This window comes from Ambystoma mexicanum, chromosome 8, assembly GCF_040938575.1.
Source record: "Ambystoma mexicanum isolate Mex_15411 chromosome 8, UKY_AmexF1_1, whole genome shotgun sequence".
Lineage (NCBI taxonomy): Eukaryota > Metazoa > Chordata > Amphibia > Caudata > Ambystomatidae > Ambystoma > Ambystoma mexicanum.
Window position 1 is genome coordinate 1,621,502,034 of NC_090929.1, and position 19,443 is coordinate 1,621,521,476.

Below are 19,443 nucleotides of genomic sequence, written 5' to 3' on the forward strand. Positions count from 1 at the left end.
TCGCCAATGTAGAATTGGAGGGATCTCGCATTACACTAGCCTCAATATACGCACCCAATCAGGGACAGGATGGCTTTCTTAGAGACGTCCTGTCTAAATTGGAAGCCTTTGCAAGGGGGGAAGTGATCATGGGAGGGGACTTTAATATGGCGTGGAACCCACAATTGGATAGGAGCACGGGGAATACACAGGGCCAGGGGGCGCCATCAAAGCGCCTGAGACAACAAATGAACCACATGGCCCTGAATGATGTTTGGAGGGAACTGAAGGGCGGACAGAGGGGGTACACATAATTCTCTCATGTTCACAATACCATGTCTAGGATCGACTATTTCTGGGTTTCAGTGGGATTATTGGGAAAGATACAAGGGCTAGATAAAGGTACAATAGCCCTCTCGGACCATGCCCCACTATGGTTAGACATGACCTTCCCAGGGAGAAAGAGCGGGCTCTGGAGGTGGATGCTACCACAGGATCTACTCCAAGACCCAACTACCGGAGAATCCAGAAGGGAAATGATAGAGGAATACTTTAAACAAAATGACACTGGGGAGGTAGCAATGAGCGCCGTATGGGACGCGTTTAAAGCAGTGTTACGGGGGAGGATGATAGCGCTGAAAATCACGAGAGATAAACAAAAGTGGCAGTGGGAAAAGGAATTGGAAAAATCTATTGAAGACATCCAAGAGAAGATACTGACACACCCCACTAAAGCTCTGAAAAAATCATTGAAACGCACACAGGGCCAATTAGAGATGTTACGCACAATGGGCGCAGAAAAGAATTTACTTTATCTGAAACAGAGATATTACAGTAGAGCGAACAAATCAGATAAACTTCTGGCGAGACAACTCAGGACAAAACAGAAAGAAACAACGATCAAGGCCATATGTGATTCGAAGGGGGACATCCAAACACACACACACGACATGGGGGAAGCACTGAGGCAATTCTACCAAAATCTCTACTCCACTGAACACCCTAATACAAGCGCCCAAGATGCATATTTAGAGGCCCTGCAGATCCCGAAAATATCAGAAGAGGATAAACAGTCATTGGGGACCCCCATTAGGGAAGAGAAAGTCAGGGAAGCAATAAAGGGACTCCCAAGAAATAAAGCTCCAGGCCCAGATGGGTTTACTGCTCCATTTTATAAAAAATACTCAGACATACTGACCCCGATCCTAACCAGGCTCTTAAACTCATTTAAAGATAGCAGCAATGTGACCCCCACAATGAACGAAGCGAAAGTTCTGGTATTCCATAAACCAGGTAAAGACCCAACTAACCCTGCATCATACAGGCCAATTTCCCTGATTAATCTAGACGCGAAAATCTATACGCAAATTCTGGCAACAAGGCTGTCCCCGCTACTCCCCAAACTTATTAGTGAGGACCAATCAGGCTTCATTCCCGGCAGGCAAACACATGACAACACAAGGAGGCTCGCCCATATAGTAGAAAAAATTGGTATATCCCACACCCCAGCGGTACTACTGTCAGTAGATGCAGAAAAAGCTTTCGACCGGGTGGAATGGTCAATGTTATTCAAAGTCCTGAAATGCATGGGGTTTGGGGATCAGTATATTGCGAGCATCAGAGTGAACTATAACTCCCCGTCCAGCAGAATAGCCATTAATGGCGAGGTTACGGACAAGGTAATAATATCAAGAGGAACGAAACAGGGTTGCCCCCTCTCACCACTGCTGTACGCCATATTTTTGGAGCCTCTCTTAATAAAAATACGGGAGGCAGTACACATTAAAGGGATAGACATGGCCGGACAGCAACATAAAGTAATAGCGTACGCGGATGACATGCTAATAACCCTAGAGGACCCCGAATCCACTCTATCTGCCGCGGTGAGAGAATTAGAAAACTACGGGACCATCTCAGGCCTAAAAATCAATAGGAGAAAATCAGAGATACTAATCCTGGCAGGGGACAGAGCAAACATAGAAAGGGAAGCAAAGATACAGGACCTTAAGATTGTAGAAAAAGGTATAAAATATCTGGGAATAAGAGTACCTCCAAAAATTGAGCAATTCTATGGGGAAAACTACCCGCCGCTAATCACAAACATTCGAGGCGAATTAGGCAGCTGGAATCCACTACAGATATCCTGGTGGGGCAGAATACAATCAGTCAAGATGACTGTCCTCCCAAAGGTTCTATACTACTTCCAGGCTCTCCCGGTGGGGGTCCCCGACACGTTCTTTAAAACCCTAACAAAATTGGTATCATCCTTTGTATGGAAAGGGAAATCACCCAGGATAGCTTCAATGGTACTCACGGCCCCAACCAGAGAAGGGGGGATGGCACTCCCCCATTTTAAAAAATTCTATCAGGCGGCACAGCTTAAAGTCCTGAGGGAATGGGTGGGGGAGAATCCGAAGCAGATATGGGTCAAACAAGACAGAGCAGTAGCGAGAACCCCACTGGTAGAGCTTCTTTGGAAACAGAGGCAGCACAGACATGAGAACCTAGGGATTAGCGAAATACTGAGGACCACATTAAAAGCATGGGATAACCAAACACGAAAAGGTATAATGACCACAGCGCTGGGACCCTTCACACCCATCTGCAGAAATCCACAATTCCCACCGGGGATGGAACAAGGGGCCTATGACAGCTGGGAGGAGGCGGGCATAACCAAAATTGGCGAGATGTTTACAGGCAAGGAAATTAGATCACTAGAATCCTGCTTTACAGGCTCAAACTTCCCCAAAGGTGATAGGTATAGATATGAGCAGCTAAGACACTGGTTAAACTCCCCGACAATCACCGAGGCAGCAACTAGGGATCTTACAGGATTTGAAACATACATCATCTCCAACACAGGGGAGAAAAAGTAGGTATCGACTCTATACAAATACATAAACACACAAGGGGAAGACATTAAATGGTCGTATAGAATAAAATGGGGCAGAACACTGGGGGAGGAACCAACGAATAGGCAGTGGGAGGACCTATGGAAGCAGATCCCCAAGATGACCCGATCGGCACAAACCAGGGAGATGTGGGTCAAAATTATGACACAATGGCACTACACCCCAGAGAGGCTCTATCTAATGTACCCAAACACGCCAAATCAATGCTGGAGAGGATGTGACGAAGTGGGAACATGGAGACACATATGGTGGGACTGTAAAGGCATCAAACCCTTTTGGGAAGAAGTAAGAAGTGAAATGGGTAAAGTTTTCCCAGATGTAGGGTCGCTTGGGGAGGGAGTGTGGCTCTGCGGACTCAGAGATGATACAGCAAGGCTATACAGCAAATCACAATGGAGAAGCTTCATGGGACTTCTAATAGCGGCATGGACCACTATAGCACAAAATTGGAAGAATAAGAATACCCCACTGCCCTATACCTGGCTACAGAAGGTATGGACCCACGTAACAATGGAAAAAATCACACACAAAATCCAAGGAACAGGAGACATATTCGGAAAAGAATGGGAAGGGACCCTGCAATATCTCCAGTCAGACTTCATGGAACAGTGGTGTCCCCACAATATCAAAGTTTCAGACATTTTTAATGCATAAGAGGAAACTGGGACAATTTGATATCATCCGACCTGAGGGGAGGAAAGGGGGAGGGGGAAGGGAATGTTATAATGTTCAATTGCTCTTTCTTTTGTCTTATTTATGTACAAACTAATAAACACAAGTTTAAAAAAAAAAAATGGTTGGCGCGAATATGCATCCCTGTCTAAGACCGTTACTCGCGATAATTTCCTCAGAGAGTTCCCTCCGTATTGAGTCGGATCCTAATTTTGGTTTCAGCTTGCAGGTGATATAAAATGGTTAATAGCTGTGCAGGCATATCTAGAGCAAGAAGTTTGCTCCACAGTGTAGCTCTATTTACCAAATCAAAGGCAGAGCACAAATCAATTGACACCAAGTATATTGGTTGGCTGCCTCTTAACCTGGTCTGGTGCTGCATAATAGACAAAAGAAGGCCCCCTGCATCCGTGCCCACTGTTTTCCCAAAACCAAATTGCTGGGGTGAGAGTACTGCCGCTCCGTCCATCCAAGTATGGATATGTTCCAAAACTAAGGACGCAAAGATTTTTGAATTAACGTCTAACAGGGCGATAGGTCTATAACTAGATGGTAAAGACCTATCGCCCTTTTTATAGATGGGTACCACAAAAGACAGATGCAAACTTTTAGGGAATACACTAGATATACCAATGTCGTTAAACAGAAGAAAAAGAATCTTAGCCCATAGATTTCGGATTGCCCTTAAACACTATGTTGGCGAGCATGTTAGGTCCTGGTGCCCTAGAAGACGAGCATCTTGAAATAAGTCATTTTATATCCAGCAATGTGAACGGAATGTTCCATTGACATGTGAGGATTTCTGCCGGCACCGGCCAAGTGGTAATAGGTGGACAGCATAGGGAACCAAAATGCCCTTCCTAAACAACTGAGGAGATGCACACTCCTTGTTCTCTAGCTAGGATTTCACCTCTCCTATTGACTGGAGTCCAAAGGTTTCTTGTGTTTGTTTTGGATAATGCCTCTAATATACTTTCGGCATCCTGCTGAAAAATGTTTGCTTTTAGTGTACGCGCTTTGGCTTTCCATTTACTTTTTACCTTTTTTATCACTTCCTCCAGTTTCGGGGTATGCAGCAGTTTTACTAAATACCAAAATCTCACGATTCCTCTTTTTTGAGTAAATACATGGTGGGATCAAAAACATGTGCGTGTGAAGGACCTGGTTTCTTAGGTCTCCTTATCCCTTGAGGCCCGAGGATAACGGCCTTGATATAACGATTGAATTCCCCATGTGCATAAATTCTGATTTTTTTTTTCGCAACCATTTTTATCATAGTCCTGAAAAAAGACCTTATTTCAACCTTTCTCAATATTATCACAGTGCCAATTAATTCTGTTCCCAGCAATGTTAGGCTCCATCGTCAATGGATATACATCCTTGGGAGCAACCACAGTTTGCACCTGTAAAGGTCAGTTTAAGAACACTGTGATCACCAACAATAGAAGGTAGTATTATGAAATCAGAGATGTAATTAAATAGTTGCATGTTTACAAAAATGTAGTCTATAGTGGAGAATTCAAATCCATTTGTCCAGGTATAACAGGTCACATCCTTACTCAAACAATCATTTACACAGTTTAAGCCCCAGCTCCTCAAAAAATTATTCCACAGTAAGCCCTGCACTTGTTTTCTAGTGGAGCCATCCTTTTCTGGGCAAAGACTAAACTCCTCAAGTGCCCCCTTTGAGCACAAACCTGCTTCAGAATTAAAATCCCCCAAAACCATGATATTCAAAATATTAGACTTTGGCATTCCTGTATGATGCCATCGAGCAGGTTAATATCTTCCTTCAAATCAAGCTCAGGGCTCCAGTAGACATTTATAATCAGCAGTTTACCGAAAGGAACAGGGGGAAGAAGTGCAACAGCATGGCAATACAACCCTTATGGGGCGAAAAAAGCTTAAGACACTTAAAAGGCAGCAAATTTCTAATAGCAATAAGCAAGCCTCCCGAAGGTCTTCCTCTAGGTTTTTTTACTGCTGGCACTTGATGCAAACAGAACCTGTCCAACACGAGGGGAGAAAGTGCCCATGTCTCTTGGATACAAAAAAATGCTTGTTTCAATTACAAGACTAAAACTGTCAGACGCCAGCCTAAGACTTACCTCTTGGTATTGGGGACCCAACTCGGTAGAGTGGCTGAGCAGCCAGGCTTATCTTAGGAGGGAGTTATGTGATTTGTAGAACAGTACAAAGAAATCATTGCATACATAGACCCAAGAAAACTCTTACTCAGTTATATTAAAATATGTATTTATATATACAAAAGGCACAATCGATTCTAAAATGCAGCAACTAAAAATAACATTGAATTTAAAAATGGAATTAAGTTATGCATGGGACAAAAATGCAGGTGAGTAACTTTTGGTTATACTTTTCATAACCAAAGTCAAATGGACAGTTCCAGTGAAGATCTTCAGAGGAAAAGCTACTTAAGCAGTCAGTAGTTCTTAAAAACAACACAGGGCCTCAAGTGGAGCCTTATTGTTCGCACACAGGCTGTAAAGCCTGCACAGAGGAGTTGAGGTCAACTCTTGACTTGAAGAAAACAGCACTTCCCAAGCTAGGAAGTACTGAAAATGGCACAATGTAATAACACCCCAAGCTCAACAGTACCTTAGAGATGAAGAAGAAATTGATAAATGAGTTAAATAAGTGAAGCGAAAAAGGCTTTATTAACCAAACATTTCAACAAGGATTCCAAAACATAGACATATATGCATCTGCTGCCCTTTGGAATCAGTGGTGGGAGAACTGCAAAAAGAAACCTTTCCCTAGTAGCTCTTACTCTTGTAGATTTTATGTTGCATGGTGATACTGCCCACTTCAGGGTTCGATGCACAGCTATAAGAACGTTAAAATAAATAAATAAAAGTTTTCTCTCAACTCGTTTTCCAAATTACTTCGTGCAGAAGGAGATATTAAATGTCATGGATTTAATGAAGATACTCTTGATCGAGTACTTGGATTACAAGTAAGTAACTTTTCCTTCCAGCTGTTTGCTAGAAATAGGTTTTGGAAGACCGTGGCACTTTGTGCAGTCCTGGAGGCACATTAGCCTTTGTTCTGTGAACAGCTTGTTGAAAGCAGGATCAGATACTTTGTTTGGTTTGAACATCCTTTGTCACTTGTAAGCCAGATGCCTGGCCCAATGTGTCACCAAGTTTGTTGTTCCAAACTTGGTAGTTTATTTGCAGCAGCTGAAAATGATGGGGAGATTGTTGTAACTAGACAGATACATTGCTTCCATGTCTTGCCACCATTGCTGTTATTCCATACGCTCTGTTCTGTTGTTAACATTTTTATATTCCCTGGCTCAGCTGTGGTCCTAATAAAACCTATATATATATATATACTTGCTATCAATATTTGTGAGAGCTGAGGTGGTGTAAAGTTAGGCTTGAGATATGTTGGAGGTACTAGCTGTGAATCAACATCTCTCACCCTTTCTGGTCCAACCACAACATGAAGACAAGTTAGTAATTGTGTGGAATTTGTTCACTGGGAGTACTTAAGTTACAGCAGACAAGTGACATGCCTAGATTTAAGTGGAGTTAACTAAGTTGTTGCTCTCATCCAGGATTTTTCCATATGAAGTCTCTTTCTCCAAAATCGGCTTCAAAGTGAAAGAACAAATCAGTTGGTGCTTTTCAACTCACCAACTCGTTAATGATCCTGTAAACTTGCCTTAGTTACTGTTTGCTTCCTATTTTGAATTACACCATCTTACAAGGAGTTAAACGTTTAAGGATGTAGCATTTCTTAGCAGCGACTGCACATGTTGGCTATAGACGGAGCCATTCATGATTACATTAAACAAACTTGGAAAGTCGGTGGCTTATGCCATCCTTTATCTGCTATATATTTTGAGATAATACTGTTTAATTTAAGTTCTATTAGACTGGATTAAACAAAATTTACTCATGAAACATTTAGCATTGTGCTTGATTGTGTTTTCTTGCGTTTTCATAAGACTAACACCAGTTCCATGGTGTATATCCTCTCAGTAGTTCTTTTAGGTTTTTATTCATGGCAGACTTTTAGAGAAATCTTATATAAGCATATATGTGCCCCTTGTCTTGTCTTTCCTCATCAGCTAATCAATGTGTAATTTTGATCATCACCCCAGTTTTTGCAGTTTACAATCCAACATGGCTTTTCTCCTTTGTGTGCAGACGGCTGCTGTTGCTATGGCCCGATGTGTTCGTGAGCGATTCTTCTTTGGTGTCATGGAACCACAGTTGATGCAAACGTGAGTGTACTCCTATCTGAGACTTAACTGTACTATTCCTGCACCTCTTCAAGGGCTAACTGTACCGAAGTGGGAAGACGTGATTAGAAGGGAAGGCATGACTAGCAGAGAGCTGACATTATGACCAAGTTGGGAAGAGTGGTGGTTAAGGTTGCTTGCTCAGTTGCCAATCACTAACTTTTTAGTGTACAGCGCTCAGGATGAGTGCTGTACCGTTCTGTTTTACTCCCTAAAAATAGGGAAATGCAGTTCTCCCCAAAAAAAGAAACAGCGCAGCAAATAAGCATGTGCCGGTCTCTTGTTGCCACCTGCACTGTGTCAAAATAAATGTTATCTGGAGCACTGCTTGTGTGCCAAAGTGTTCAAATGGATTTTCAGAACCAACCCCTGTGGGCAGATTGAGGGGGCCACCTTGTTCTGGTGAACAGAGAGGCACTAATGTCTAGCCAATCTGAGTAGTGTGACTGAGCTGGAAGGCTTAGACTTAGGAAGTATGAGAGTGGTGAAGGGTTCAGTTAGGCATACGCAGAGCACTCTTATTAACACAAGTTAGGCAGAATGTTATTTAGGCTTTAGACAGGTTCTTGGGAATGAAAAACCAAGAGTAAATAATATCCCAAAAAATTAACTTCTATTATATACACACTCTCTTCGGTACATTCCACTAAGAGCACCAGCACTTCACTTTTAGAATTTAGTTAAAATAGTTTTGGAATACTGTAGAGTAGTAAAAGAAGTGAATAAAATGAACCACTTAAGTAACCATTAGTTGGAGAACCTTTATGTTGAAGATAAAGGACTTGGAAACACCAGACAGTCTTATAAAACAAGGCACTACAACTTAAGTCTTTACCTAGCTACACAAGATTCACAGGTCCAAATATAGTTCTCTTAAGGGTTGGCAAAAGCCAATAGGCAATTTGTAAGTGGTCACAATTTAGGTAACTATTCAAGAAAGGTTTTTAGCAGACCCTTTCCCAATTCAAACACCTTAGTGGGAAAGCTCAGTGAGGGAACTTGACCAGAACAATAGCGTTCACATTCAGGCAAGCGAGATGTAGGCAAGACTTAAACCCTATGGAAACATGGGGGCACAGAATCAGTATGCTTACTCACCCACTGCACTTGGATTCACTGTAGTAGTTCCAGAAGTTGCTTGGACCCCTTTTCTCGTATCTTGGTTCAGTCCGGAGGAGGTCCAGAATCAGGTGCAGATGTAATTTATGGTGTCAGTATTTTAGGTCTGGCAGGTTTGTGGTTTGGTGCTCAGATGGATCGGTTCTGGACACCTCTACTGGACTGAAGCAAGGACCACCACTCCGGCGATGATCTCACAGGACCCCAGGATATGATGCAGGCTGGGATCAGCGATGGCCACACAAACAAAGAAACTGCTCCTACAGTGCCCCTCTTTGTGGATTCCAGCTGGAATTGCAGGGGAGTACTTCTTGTTTTGTATTTCGAGGATCTGCAGTTTTGGGTTCAAAAGAACCACCCAGCTAGACTGAGAGCACTGGCCCCAATATGGAGGAAGAAGCCCACTCCCATCTTAGCTAGAAGTAAGGATCTAGCACACTTTTAATGTGACTGGGTATCAATTGGCTGTTGGCCCAGAGAAGATGTCTCTTCTCGTATGATTACAGCGCCGAGATTTGTTCTGCTACAATGGATAGATGTATTGAGTTCTATTTTTCACCTCGTGGGAGCTCAAAGCTTGTGCCACTCTCCAACCCTTGTACACAAGCACAATAACAACCCTTGCACCGTTACTCTGTGGTGAGGTGTTAACTCGGTAAGCATTCACTAAATCTGCCACACTTTTATGTTAGCAAGCACATATTTATAAAGAGATAGTGAAGATAGCAAACAGAATGGCATCAGTGACATAACAATTTCACATCAAGATTAGTCAGCATTGTCTGCATGCACCCAAGTCAAAAATGGACTAATGTTGTATAAAAGGAAATATTTATTTCACAACCATCACAAATATAAAATCCCTCTCACTAGAATTTTTCAACATGCAGGATACCAGTCATATTGCAGCATTCAATACAAAATCCACTCATGGGCTGTAAAACATCTCTTCAAAAAGTGTCCCACGTGGGGCATAACTCACAATGGTCTCCAAGCATGGCACAAATCCCAGTCCATGCTCCCACGCACACCAAGATCTAAGAAACGTGTTCAATTCAAATTGCAGTCTAACCTAAACCAAAAGGCATGTCTCAGAAAAATCATAATTGAAAATAAAATGCAGTAATGAAAACAATGCTTCAATCATCTATCTGCAAATTAAGAAAAAAACAGCATTAGCACAGATTTTAGTTACCTTTATTCCCCAGCAACTTAAAAGATGCAAACTTTCAAATGAAGCAGAAGTATAGCACCCCCTTTCATCTGTTTGACAGCAACTCCGCGGCTTGTCCCATCTGGTCAGCCAGCCCTACCCCGGCACCACCCCAGTATGTTTCTCTGGTGTTGATATGGGGTTTGAAATGGACATCCCTTCATTGTTAAACTTGCATGTCACTTGGTAGGCTTTTGCCTTGGGCCTAATGCAAACCCACCTGGATGATATAGTCTGCCACAGTTTGTCACATTCTTAGCATGTTGCTACTATAAACAAATATTAATGTCTGGTGACATATCTGCTGTTTGCAAGATGCCTAGAATGTCTCAACCTTCCGCACAATGCCAAAAGTGTCTGGCAATGTTATCTGTCATTAGCATGATGCTAGTTTTACTAAACTCCACCTATGGTTGAACTGTAGAATACTCACACTTGGGGCACAGAGCTCCAACTCTTAGTATAGGCCTGAGCTGCACAAGTATGTTTATAGCAATGGCTAAGCAGCCAGGTTTTAGGTTTGTAGGGAGAAGGGCTGTAGTTGAGTACAAAGACCTATGAGCACACTTTTAGTCAAGGAAACACTTACCATTGTGTAGAGGAGCAGCTGCATGCCTCTGCAGGAAATCCCTACCCGTGCTATCTATATCTTGGAGGCCTGGGATCGTGCCATGTTTGACACCAGCATTTGTGCCAATACCGCAGCAAATATTTGAAAAAAGGTATCCACCGAGAAAACCCTATCAAATGCAGAGACGGCAATCTCGGGAGCTCCCTGAAGGAATATGAAAAGGAGCAGAAGGAGAAGCTAGTAACGTCACAAGAAACATGCATGAGGCCCCAAGAAAGCTGGTTCAAGAGAATGCATGTGTCCTACAGAAACTTGTGACTGAGTAAAGAATAGAGTACACTTTCATATGTGAAAAGAAGATTGCACGTGTGTGAAGTGCTGCAGATAATTAACTGTTCAAGAATTGTACAGACGCTGAAACGCAAGTAGACAAAGTGAATAGAATGAGGGCGAAACCGCTATTGTATAGGAGCTGGACATCGATGTCATTCATTTTGTAAGCCAGGACCCATGAAGAGGAAAGGCCGCGAATTGTGTCGCAGCAAGAATAAGCTGAGATTGTGGAAGCGCATGGCAAGGCTGTCTGGCCTGGCATCAAAACTGAATCAGCCAAGGTCGGTTATCTATTCTTGAAAGCAGTGAACGTGTGTAGGATGACTCATCCTTTATTAAGGTGCAAAGAAAGAACACTGAGTGCCAAGTTTTATTCATTTAAGACATTTAAATGCTGCAAAATTGACCAAATTGTGGTCTCCTGTCACGTGAGCCAAGGATGGAAATAGAGTTGAGCTTGGAGTCCTTGAACAACGATAGTGAGTGCCTGCACTCCCATATATTCTCAGACAAGGATACTGTGCAAGGCCAAGTTCAAATGCAATGCAGAAGGCATGGGTGATGAGAGATATTGGGCTAATATGGTGGGGAGGTAAAGTCAAGTCCACCTCCTGGCACCGGGGTCTGAGCTTACGTGCTGCTAAGTGAACCGAATGTTCCAGACATGGCACGAGCGTGTCACCCAATTGTAGAGGGCCATATAACGAAGGGCTTGATAGTTTGAAGACCAATGCTAAACCGTGTACTTAATAGTGTTGGAGATTACATGTTTTAGAGGTATGCATAAGTTATCCACCTGACAGTAGGGCAGCCAATCACAATCCTACTCCCTATAGAAAGTATGCTTGGATGTTCCTCTTGAACCAGTTATAATTGCTTGTAGGTTTTTCTTATTTTGCCACATAGTAGGACGTCACCTCTGACGAATTTTTAGTATAAAGTCTGTTTAATGAGCCAATCATCGAGAGCTGGGCGAACGTCCGTTGATGTCCGTTCTAACCTCCCTGTTTTAAATAATTAATAAAACAGTAAACTTTGCCATCTTCCTGAGTTGGTTGGATTATTTGGCCTCAGAGATATTCTGCAACCCCATCCATTGCATGCACGTCAATAAAGGACCATAAGTTCAATTGTATAAATCGCAACACAGCCTGGCCACCAGCGCCTAACACTCAGTCTCAATATCACTAGAATTCATTGTTTGCAAAAACTCTGTCTGGGTGCCCCTCCGCCATTGTGCTCTTTTTCTCTCCATTCATTCTTGTGACAAAAATCTTAGGCTTTAATTTCAGTCACTATCAATTTGTTAATGTATGGTACAATGAACTCTGAAAATGTGTGATATGTGGGTACTGTGAGAAGCCAAAGGCTGTCTCAATGGCTAGATCTCTCAGGTGGCCAGGGTACGGCCATCGCCTTTGAATCCAGACCCTGGGGGTGGACCAGTGGGGGATGATCACCTGGGTCAGGGGTCTTCGGGCAGTTGGGGTGAGGCAACCAATGGTGAGATGTGGTATCCCCCCCCTTTCCCGTACCCATGCCCCATCCTATTTTATAGGATTCTTCAATGTCCGATCTCCCCCAACCCCATTTTCTGCACAAACACTGGGCCGAGGAACAGGGCGACTGAGAGTAGAGAGGCTAACCCTTACATATCTCATTGGACATGTCCCGCTAATCGGGTTAGGCAAAGTCAGGCACTTCACTTTAATGACTTACATCTGATACCCATTAGCTCTCCCCACATGGATTAAAGGTGGAACATAGAGATACATTCTGAGCAAGGTGGAACACAAGAAGGAGCAGATCTTCCGGGGCGAAGGCAAAGCTGCTGGAGCAGAACGGGTAGGGAAACCCAGGAGATCCCTACAGGAGGTTGTTGCCTCCGAAGAGCTGTGAAAAATATGCAAAGAAGGCTAAATCCCAGACAAGACTGCATTGTGTTTCAAGGATGCCAGCAATCATCCCGGGTGAACGACGGACCTTGACTCATGAATTAAAGCCGTAAAGACAAGAGAGGAATGCACACAGTCAGTGAGTTTGCGAACAACATGAACGTCTGTGTGTGTATTAAGAAAAGATTGAAGGCTGCTCGCGTGCTGATGAGACGCAAAGGAAGGCAGTCCTGTGGTGAACTTTAAATTACTGATAACTCTGATGCCAGTGATACAGAGTAGTGGAGTGGTCTGGCGACAGGAAATAGTCCACTCGAAAGTCTCTGCGAAATATGTGATATCTTGTTATAGAGCAGCAAAGTAAACAAACTACTTTGAGAGATTTCTATGAACATTTGTGCTTATGATACTGAACTACCAAGACACATTGGGGCAAATAACACAAGACTGTGAGCTGAAGAGAAAGTCGAAGTGGTCTTCTATAGTAAAAGCCTTGTACAGTCGAGTCTTTGACATCCGTGAAAGGTCCGAGCCCGACTTATTGGGACCGGAAGTGTGATAAGTTAGGATAAGGGAACCCCTGACGAATTTGAATAAAGCTTGGGGAAGGGAACCCCTGCAAGTGTTGTGATTGTGAGGCCCGAGGGAGATCTACATTGAATCAGGTAGTTTTTGATTGAAAGGTCTGAGCCCGACTGCAGGAGAACCACCAGATCTTTTTGCTTTGAGAGGTCCGAGCCAGACCGAGGGAGACCTGCATGAACTTTTATGGAACTGTGACAGACCTTTTAAATGCTGGAATTAATGACTTTAATGTGGAAGGCCAAGCGGGCCTCGATCCAAGTTTTGAACTGCCTTTTGTTTTGAGAGCCAGAGTGTAATCCTCTTTACAGAGGCTGTCCTACTCCATGCTGTCCAACGTGGGAAGGAGAGTGGACTTGGCCACATTGATTCTGTGTTATAACACTGACTTTCCTTTGCATACACATTCCCCTTTACACACTTTTTGTATAAGGTTTTGTTAGTATAGGCCATTTTGATTTGACATAGACTGACTAGGACTGTATTTTCTTTATTATTTGATGCTGGAGACTACTCCCATCTTAGCTATAAGGCAGAGTAGGAGTTTCTCCAAACCCCAAAAAGATAAAGGTTTGCAACTTGTAACTCTTGTGTCGGTGTCATACTTCTGATACCATGCCTCCCTTGCAGTACTAAGTGAAAACCCGGTTTTTACTTGACCGAAAACTAAAAAGATTAAGAATTACTGCTCTGTGACCGCACAGAGCAGTCATTCTAAATCGAACTATGTCTGTGTGGCTGTGTGAGTGTGTGTTTTATTTATTTATTTATTTATTTATTTGTATTTTTAAAGCGCACAATCAGCCCAGGGGCATTATGGCGCTGTTACATAAAAAAAACATTGGTCTGGTTACAGAAGAAGGCATAAATGGTTACAAGGTAATTTGTTTTGCAAAAGCATGTTTGGTTACATGGCAGGAAGTACATACATCATAATGGAACAATTGAGGGTCATGAGGGAGAGGGCAGTGATAGGGCTTTGCGAATAGTGTGGTTTTGAGGGATTTGCGAAAGGAGTACAGAGAGGGTTCAGCTCGGGTAGTTTGGGAGGGTGTTCCAAAGCTTATGGGAAGCTAATGCCGCCAGCTTTGGCTCTTCTTATAGTGGGAACTTGGAGTTGGTTGGCATGGTGGCTTCTTTTGGGACGTAGGGAAGAATTCTTGGTTATAGTTTCTGATAAGTAGGGAGGTGCCGTGTGATTGATGCATTTGTGTGTGATGGGGAGTATTTTTAAATTGATACTTTCCTTGACTGGGAGCCAATATGCATTTCTTCGGGCCTGTGATACATGGTCAAATTTGGGAATGTGCAGTGCAGCGCGGAGCGCATTGTTTTGCACTATTTGGAGTCTGTTTAGGTTTTTGGTAGACGTGCCAGCTAAGAGGGCGTTGCAGTAGTCCAGTCTGGCCCCTATGGTGGCTCTGGCGATGGAGAGGCAGTTGGGTGTGGTAAGGTATGGTTTTAAGGCATAGATGAAATTGGTGGTCAGTACGGATGCCAAAGAGATGGCGCTAACTTGTCTTGTCATGGAGAGTGTGGCATCTAGGTAGACTCCTAAAGTCTTCAAAGCAGTGGAGACATGTATCTTAGTGCTGTCAATGGTCATGTGTGAATAATCTTTGCTAAGTTTGGTTTAAGTTTCGCTAGGGGCTAGGATGATCTCCGTTTTGTCGCCGTTAAGGCAAAGACCATTGATCGCCATCAAAGTTTGGATAGTGGTGTAAATTAGAGCTTTTGTGTCTTGGTCATAGTCTCCGGTGAGGGGGAGGAGTACTTGTGTGTCTTTGGCATAGTTAGTGTATGCTATGCCGAGGGAGTCCAGTAAGTTGAAGAGGGGTTTGGTGAAAAGGTTATAGAGGGTTGGCGCGGTGCATGACCCTTGTGGGACTCCACAGCTGATGGTGGTGGGGGGGGCGTTGGCCTGGTCAGAGTACACTTTCATGGCTCTACCTTCTAAAAATGATGTGATCCATGTGGTTGCTTTGTGAGAGAAGTAAGCTGCATTGAATAGGTGAGAGGTAAGGATGCCATGGTCCACAAGGTCAAATGCTGCGGACAGGTCGAGCACTAGCAGGAGAGCAGGTTTGCCTGTGTCCATTATTTTGGTGATTTGATTCTTTAAATCTAGGAGAGCAGTTTCCGTCCCGTGGCCTTTACGGAATCCTGATTGTCTTTTGCCTAAAATGGCATAGGTTTCCAGGTAATGTTGGATTTCGTTATGGGCGGCTTTATCTAAGATTTTGAGGAGGAAGGGTACGGTGGTGATGGGGCGATAATTATTAGGGGAGGTGGGGATCAAGGGTTTTTTTTTTTTTTTTTTTTAGGAGTGGGCGAACCCAGGCTTCTTTTAGGCATTGTGGTACGGTTCCAGAGGAGAATGAGGCATTGATGAATGCTGTGCTGATGGGGGTGAGTGCTTCTGAGCACTCTTTGATGGTGGGTGGGCAGATATCCCCTTTGCAGGTAGATGGTTTGATGTTTTTGAGGAGATCAGAGACTTCTGGCTCAGTGACTTCTTTGAAAGCAAAGAGGGGTATTTGCGGGTGAGGATTGTGAGTGGAGGGGGAGGGGGGACTGTAGTGTGTATTGAGGGCTTTACGTTGGGAGGCTATTTTATCTTGGAGCATTTTAACTTTAAGTAGGGCAGTCTGGATGCCTGTGCACCATGCTTCGTCCTTGATGATTTCATCAGGACTGGAAGCGGCACAGGTGAGTTCTTTGAATATGGAGAATATTTCTCTTGTTTTAGAGCTGGCTTTGGTAATTCTCTGGTTGTAGGATTCGGATTTGGCTTGGAATATGGCGTTTTTGTAGGTCCGCAAAATTTCTTTAAATTCTTTGAGAGGATTGGTTGGGTGTTAATTGCCATCTGGATAGGGCTTTTCGTTTCTTGGTGCGCAGAGTAGATGGCTCTTCTGTAAACCAGGAGTTGGAGTGCATGGATTTTTTTTTCTCTTTTATCTTCTAGAGGGGAAATAGTCTCAAGGGCTTGGGTGAGAACATTGTTATAAGTGTTAGCCAGCGAGGTGTGGTCTTGGTTAAATGGATGTTTGAGTTCAGGGATATTGAGAAGAGGAGCGAGGTTGGTAGCAGTGAGCTTTTTAGAGCTTCTCAATTTGGCGTGGGGGCATGAGTAAGGGTTTTGTGGGTAGGTGTGGTGGGAATGGCGAATTGAATGTAGTGGTGGTCCGTCCACGGAAGGGCTGTGATGGAGGTGATGGCAGATGAGCAGTTGTGATCTGCTATGCAGTCAATGGTTCGACCTTTGCAGTGAGTTGGTGTGGCGATTTTGTGTTCAAACCCCAAGTGTGAGAGTTCTTTAGCTAGGTTTGCGGCAGCCTTATCGTTGGGGTCAGTTAAGCCAAGGTTAAGATCACTGAGTAGGATGGTTTTGGAAGAACTTTTGAGGTCATTACCTATGATTTGGAGGAGTTGCTTTTGATATTCAGGGGGAGATCCTGGTGGTCTGTAAGTGATTATGATGTTTATAGTGCAGTTCGTGGAGAGAGCTAGTTTGGCAGTGAGAAGATCAGCGTTGTTCTCCCACTGTTGGTTGCACATTCTAATGGCGAGGGTGTTTTTGAAGATGAGGGCGACGCCACCACCTTTTTTGGTTTTGCGGTCTTGTTTAAGGATAGTATAATCTTGAGGGAGGGCGAGGTGGATGGATGGGTTGGATGCTTCATGGAGCCAGGTTTTAGATATGGCTAGTTGATCTAGTTTGTGGGAGGTGATGAGGTCATTAATCTCAATGGCATGGGCATGGATGGAGCAAGCATTAATGAGTGCGCATTTTAGGTCTAGGTTGGCTGGTGATGGAGCATGAGTGCTGAATGGGGGTCAGAGAGGGGGTAGATGCGTATATGAGTGGGAGAGGTTGGGGTGTAGTGGGTGCCGAGTGGTAGGGGATGTGTGCATGTATAGGGAGGTGTGTGCGAGAGTATGGTGTGTGAGCGCGAGAGCTGAGCCTGTGGTTTCTATGAGGAGTGGATTGTGGAGTGTTGCAGTGAAAGGAGAGAGGCTTGGCGCGCGTTCTTAGTCTACAGAACCCAAGGTGGTGGTGTGAGGGGGAGGGGGGTCAGTGGCGCAGATGTTGAGTGTGGCTTGTGGTATTGTGGATGGTGCAGAGTGCATGATGTCTGGTAGTGGTGTGGGGTCTGGGTGAGCAGGCAGCATGCTGCAGGTGGCCCAGAGCGAGAGTAATGAGAAGGATGGAGTAGGGGGAGAGAAGTGTAGGCTCTGTGTAGTGGGTGCCAGGGGGATGCATTTGTGTAACAAGTAAGGCGTGGCGCTAATGCAGAACTAATTAAACAGGATAAATGGCATAGTGTTCAGCGCGCTAGTTCAGTTGGACTCTATAGGCTGAGACGCTGGCAGTGGTAGGAGCAATCAATGGTCTAGGGCCTGGGGCTGGCCACAGAGGACAGAATCAACAATGGTTGCTGGGGAAAACAGCGGTAGAACTAGTCAATATTTGCTAGGGCTAACAGTGGAAAACAGATCAATGCAGCGGTAGACACAAATGATGGCCGCTAGGGCTGGCAATGGTGAAAATGGTCAATGTGTGCTGTAGCAGAGTGTAGACCGGCAGCTAATCAGATGGTTGCTCGAGCAAGAGGGGGGGAGCAATGGCGGAGGACACCTGCGCCGAGAGGGTAGTGCGAGTGGCTTTAAAGAACTTGCTGCAAGCTATATGGAGCTATGCAGGGACAATAGTGAGACAGGCTCCAGGAGCGTTGTAGGGAGCTTGGGGTAGATTTTAGACTCACCTATGACACTAGGTGTGTCTGTGTGCGAACGGGCAGCATGGCGGCTCCTAGCGCCTGTAGAGCTCAGTCAGCTGTTGGCCTTCTTCCTGGGCCTTACTCCGCCCGCCGGCTTCTGCCTGACAGTGATTAGGCGTGAGTAATGTGGATAGGCTGTACCAATGGGGAGATTCCTGGGTGCCTGGAGCCTACGAGACCGGGTCAGGCTGATCAGAGCATCAAGGCGGCGGCCATTTTAGAAGAGGGGCATATCTTGGAAATTCGGTCGGTGATTGATCGCAAAGCGGAAAGGCAGCGCAATTGATGGCAAACGAAGAGGGGCAAAGCGGCAGAGAGACCTTGCTGATCCGGAAGCTGGTGGTGGTGGGGGATAGGCAGTGGGCATAGAGGGGCTGCTTGGCTGCACGTATAGTGCCTGGCCTTACCTCTACCTCTCAGTTTGTTTGGATCCTGCTGGTGGGCTCCTGCCCCGACAGATGCGATATTGGACTGGTCAGCTCAGTCAGCTGTTGGCCTTCTTCCTGGGCCTTACTCCGCCCGCCGGCTTCCGCCTGACAGTGATTAGGCGTGAGTAATGTGGATAGGCTGTGCCAATGGAGAGATTCCTGGAGCCTACGAGACGGGGTCAGGCTGATCAGAGCATCACGGTGGCGGCCATCTTAGAAGAGGGGCACATCTTGGAAATTCGGTCGATGATCGATCGCAAATCGTAAAGGCACCGCAATTGATGGCAAATTAAGAGGGGCAAAGCGGCAGAGAGACCTTGCTGATCCGGAGGCTGGTGGTGGTGGTGGTGGTGAGTGTGAGTGAGAGTGTGTGTCTGTGAGTGTTGGTCTGCTTGGATGTGTGTGGACCTGGTTTGTGTTGTGCTGGGAAAGGTGTGGTGGGTTTTACATAACCGATGGCAGAGGGTGTGGGTAGGGATCACCTTGGGGAGTTTGGGGGGAGGGGCACGTGTTGTATTGCTGCATTTTAAAGCCTACACAAAAAAGGACAAACACATCTGTCTTTTTTTTGTGTTCGGGCTTTAAAATGTGGTAATATCACTTAGAACCGTTATGTGGTGGGAATGAACTTTATTTTGTATTCTCTTTTTAATTGGTGATGTGTGGTTGATTTACAATTTAA

At 44.6% G+C, this 19,443-nt stretch overlaps 1 protein-coding gene across 1 annotated transcript in view; it reads left to right on the top strand.

Annotated features, from left to right (window-relative positions):
* The window catches only part of FHIP2A (FHF complex subunit HOOK interacting protein 2A), a 416,741-nt gene that overhangs the window by 251,578 nt on the left and 145,720 nt on the right, over positions 1 to 19,443 (top strand). The window contains exon 9 of the mRNA XM_069611895.1: positions 7,742 to 7,818. Within this exon, the coding sequence (XP_069467996.1) occupies positions 7,742 to 7,818 (77 nt within the window). The remainder of the gene's footprint in view (positions 1 to 7,741; positions 7,819 to 19,443) is intronic.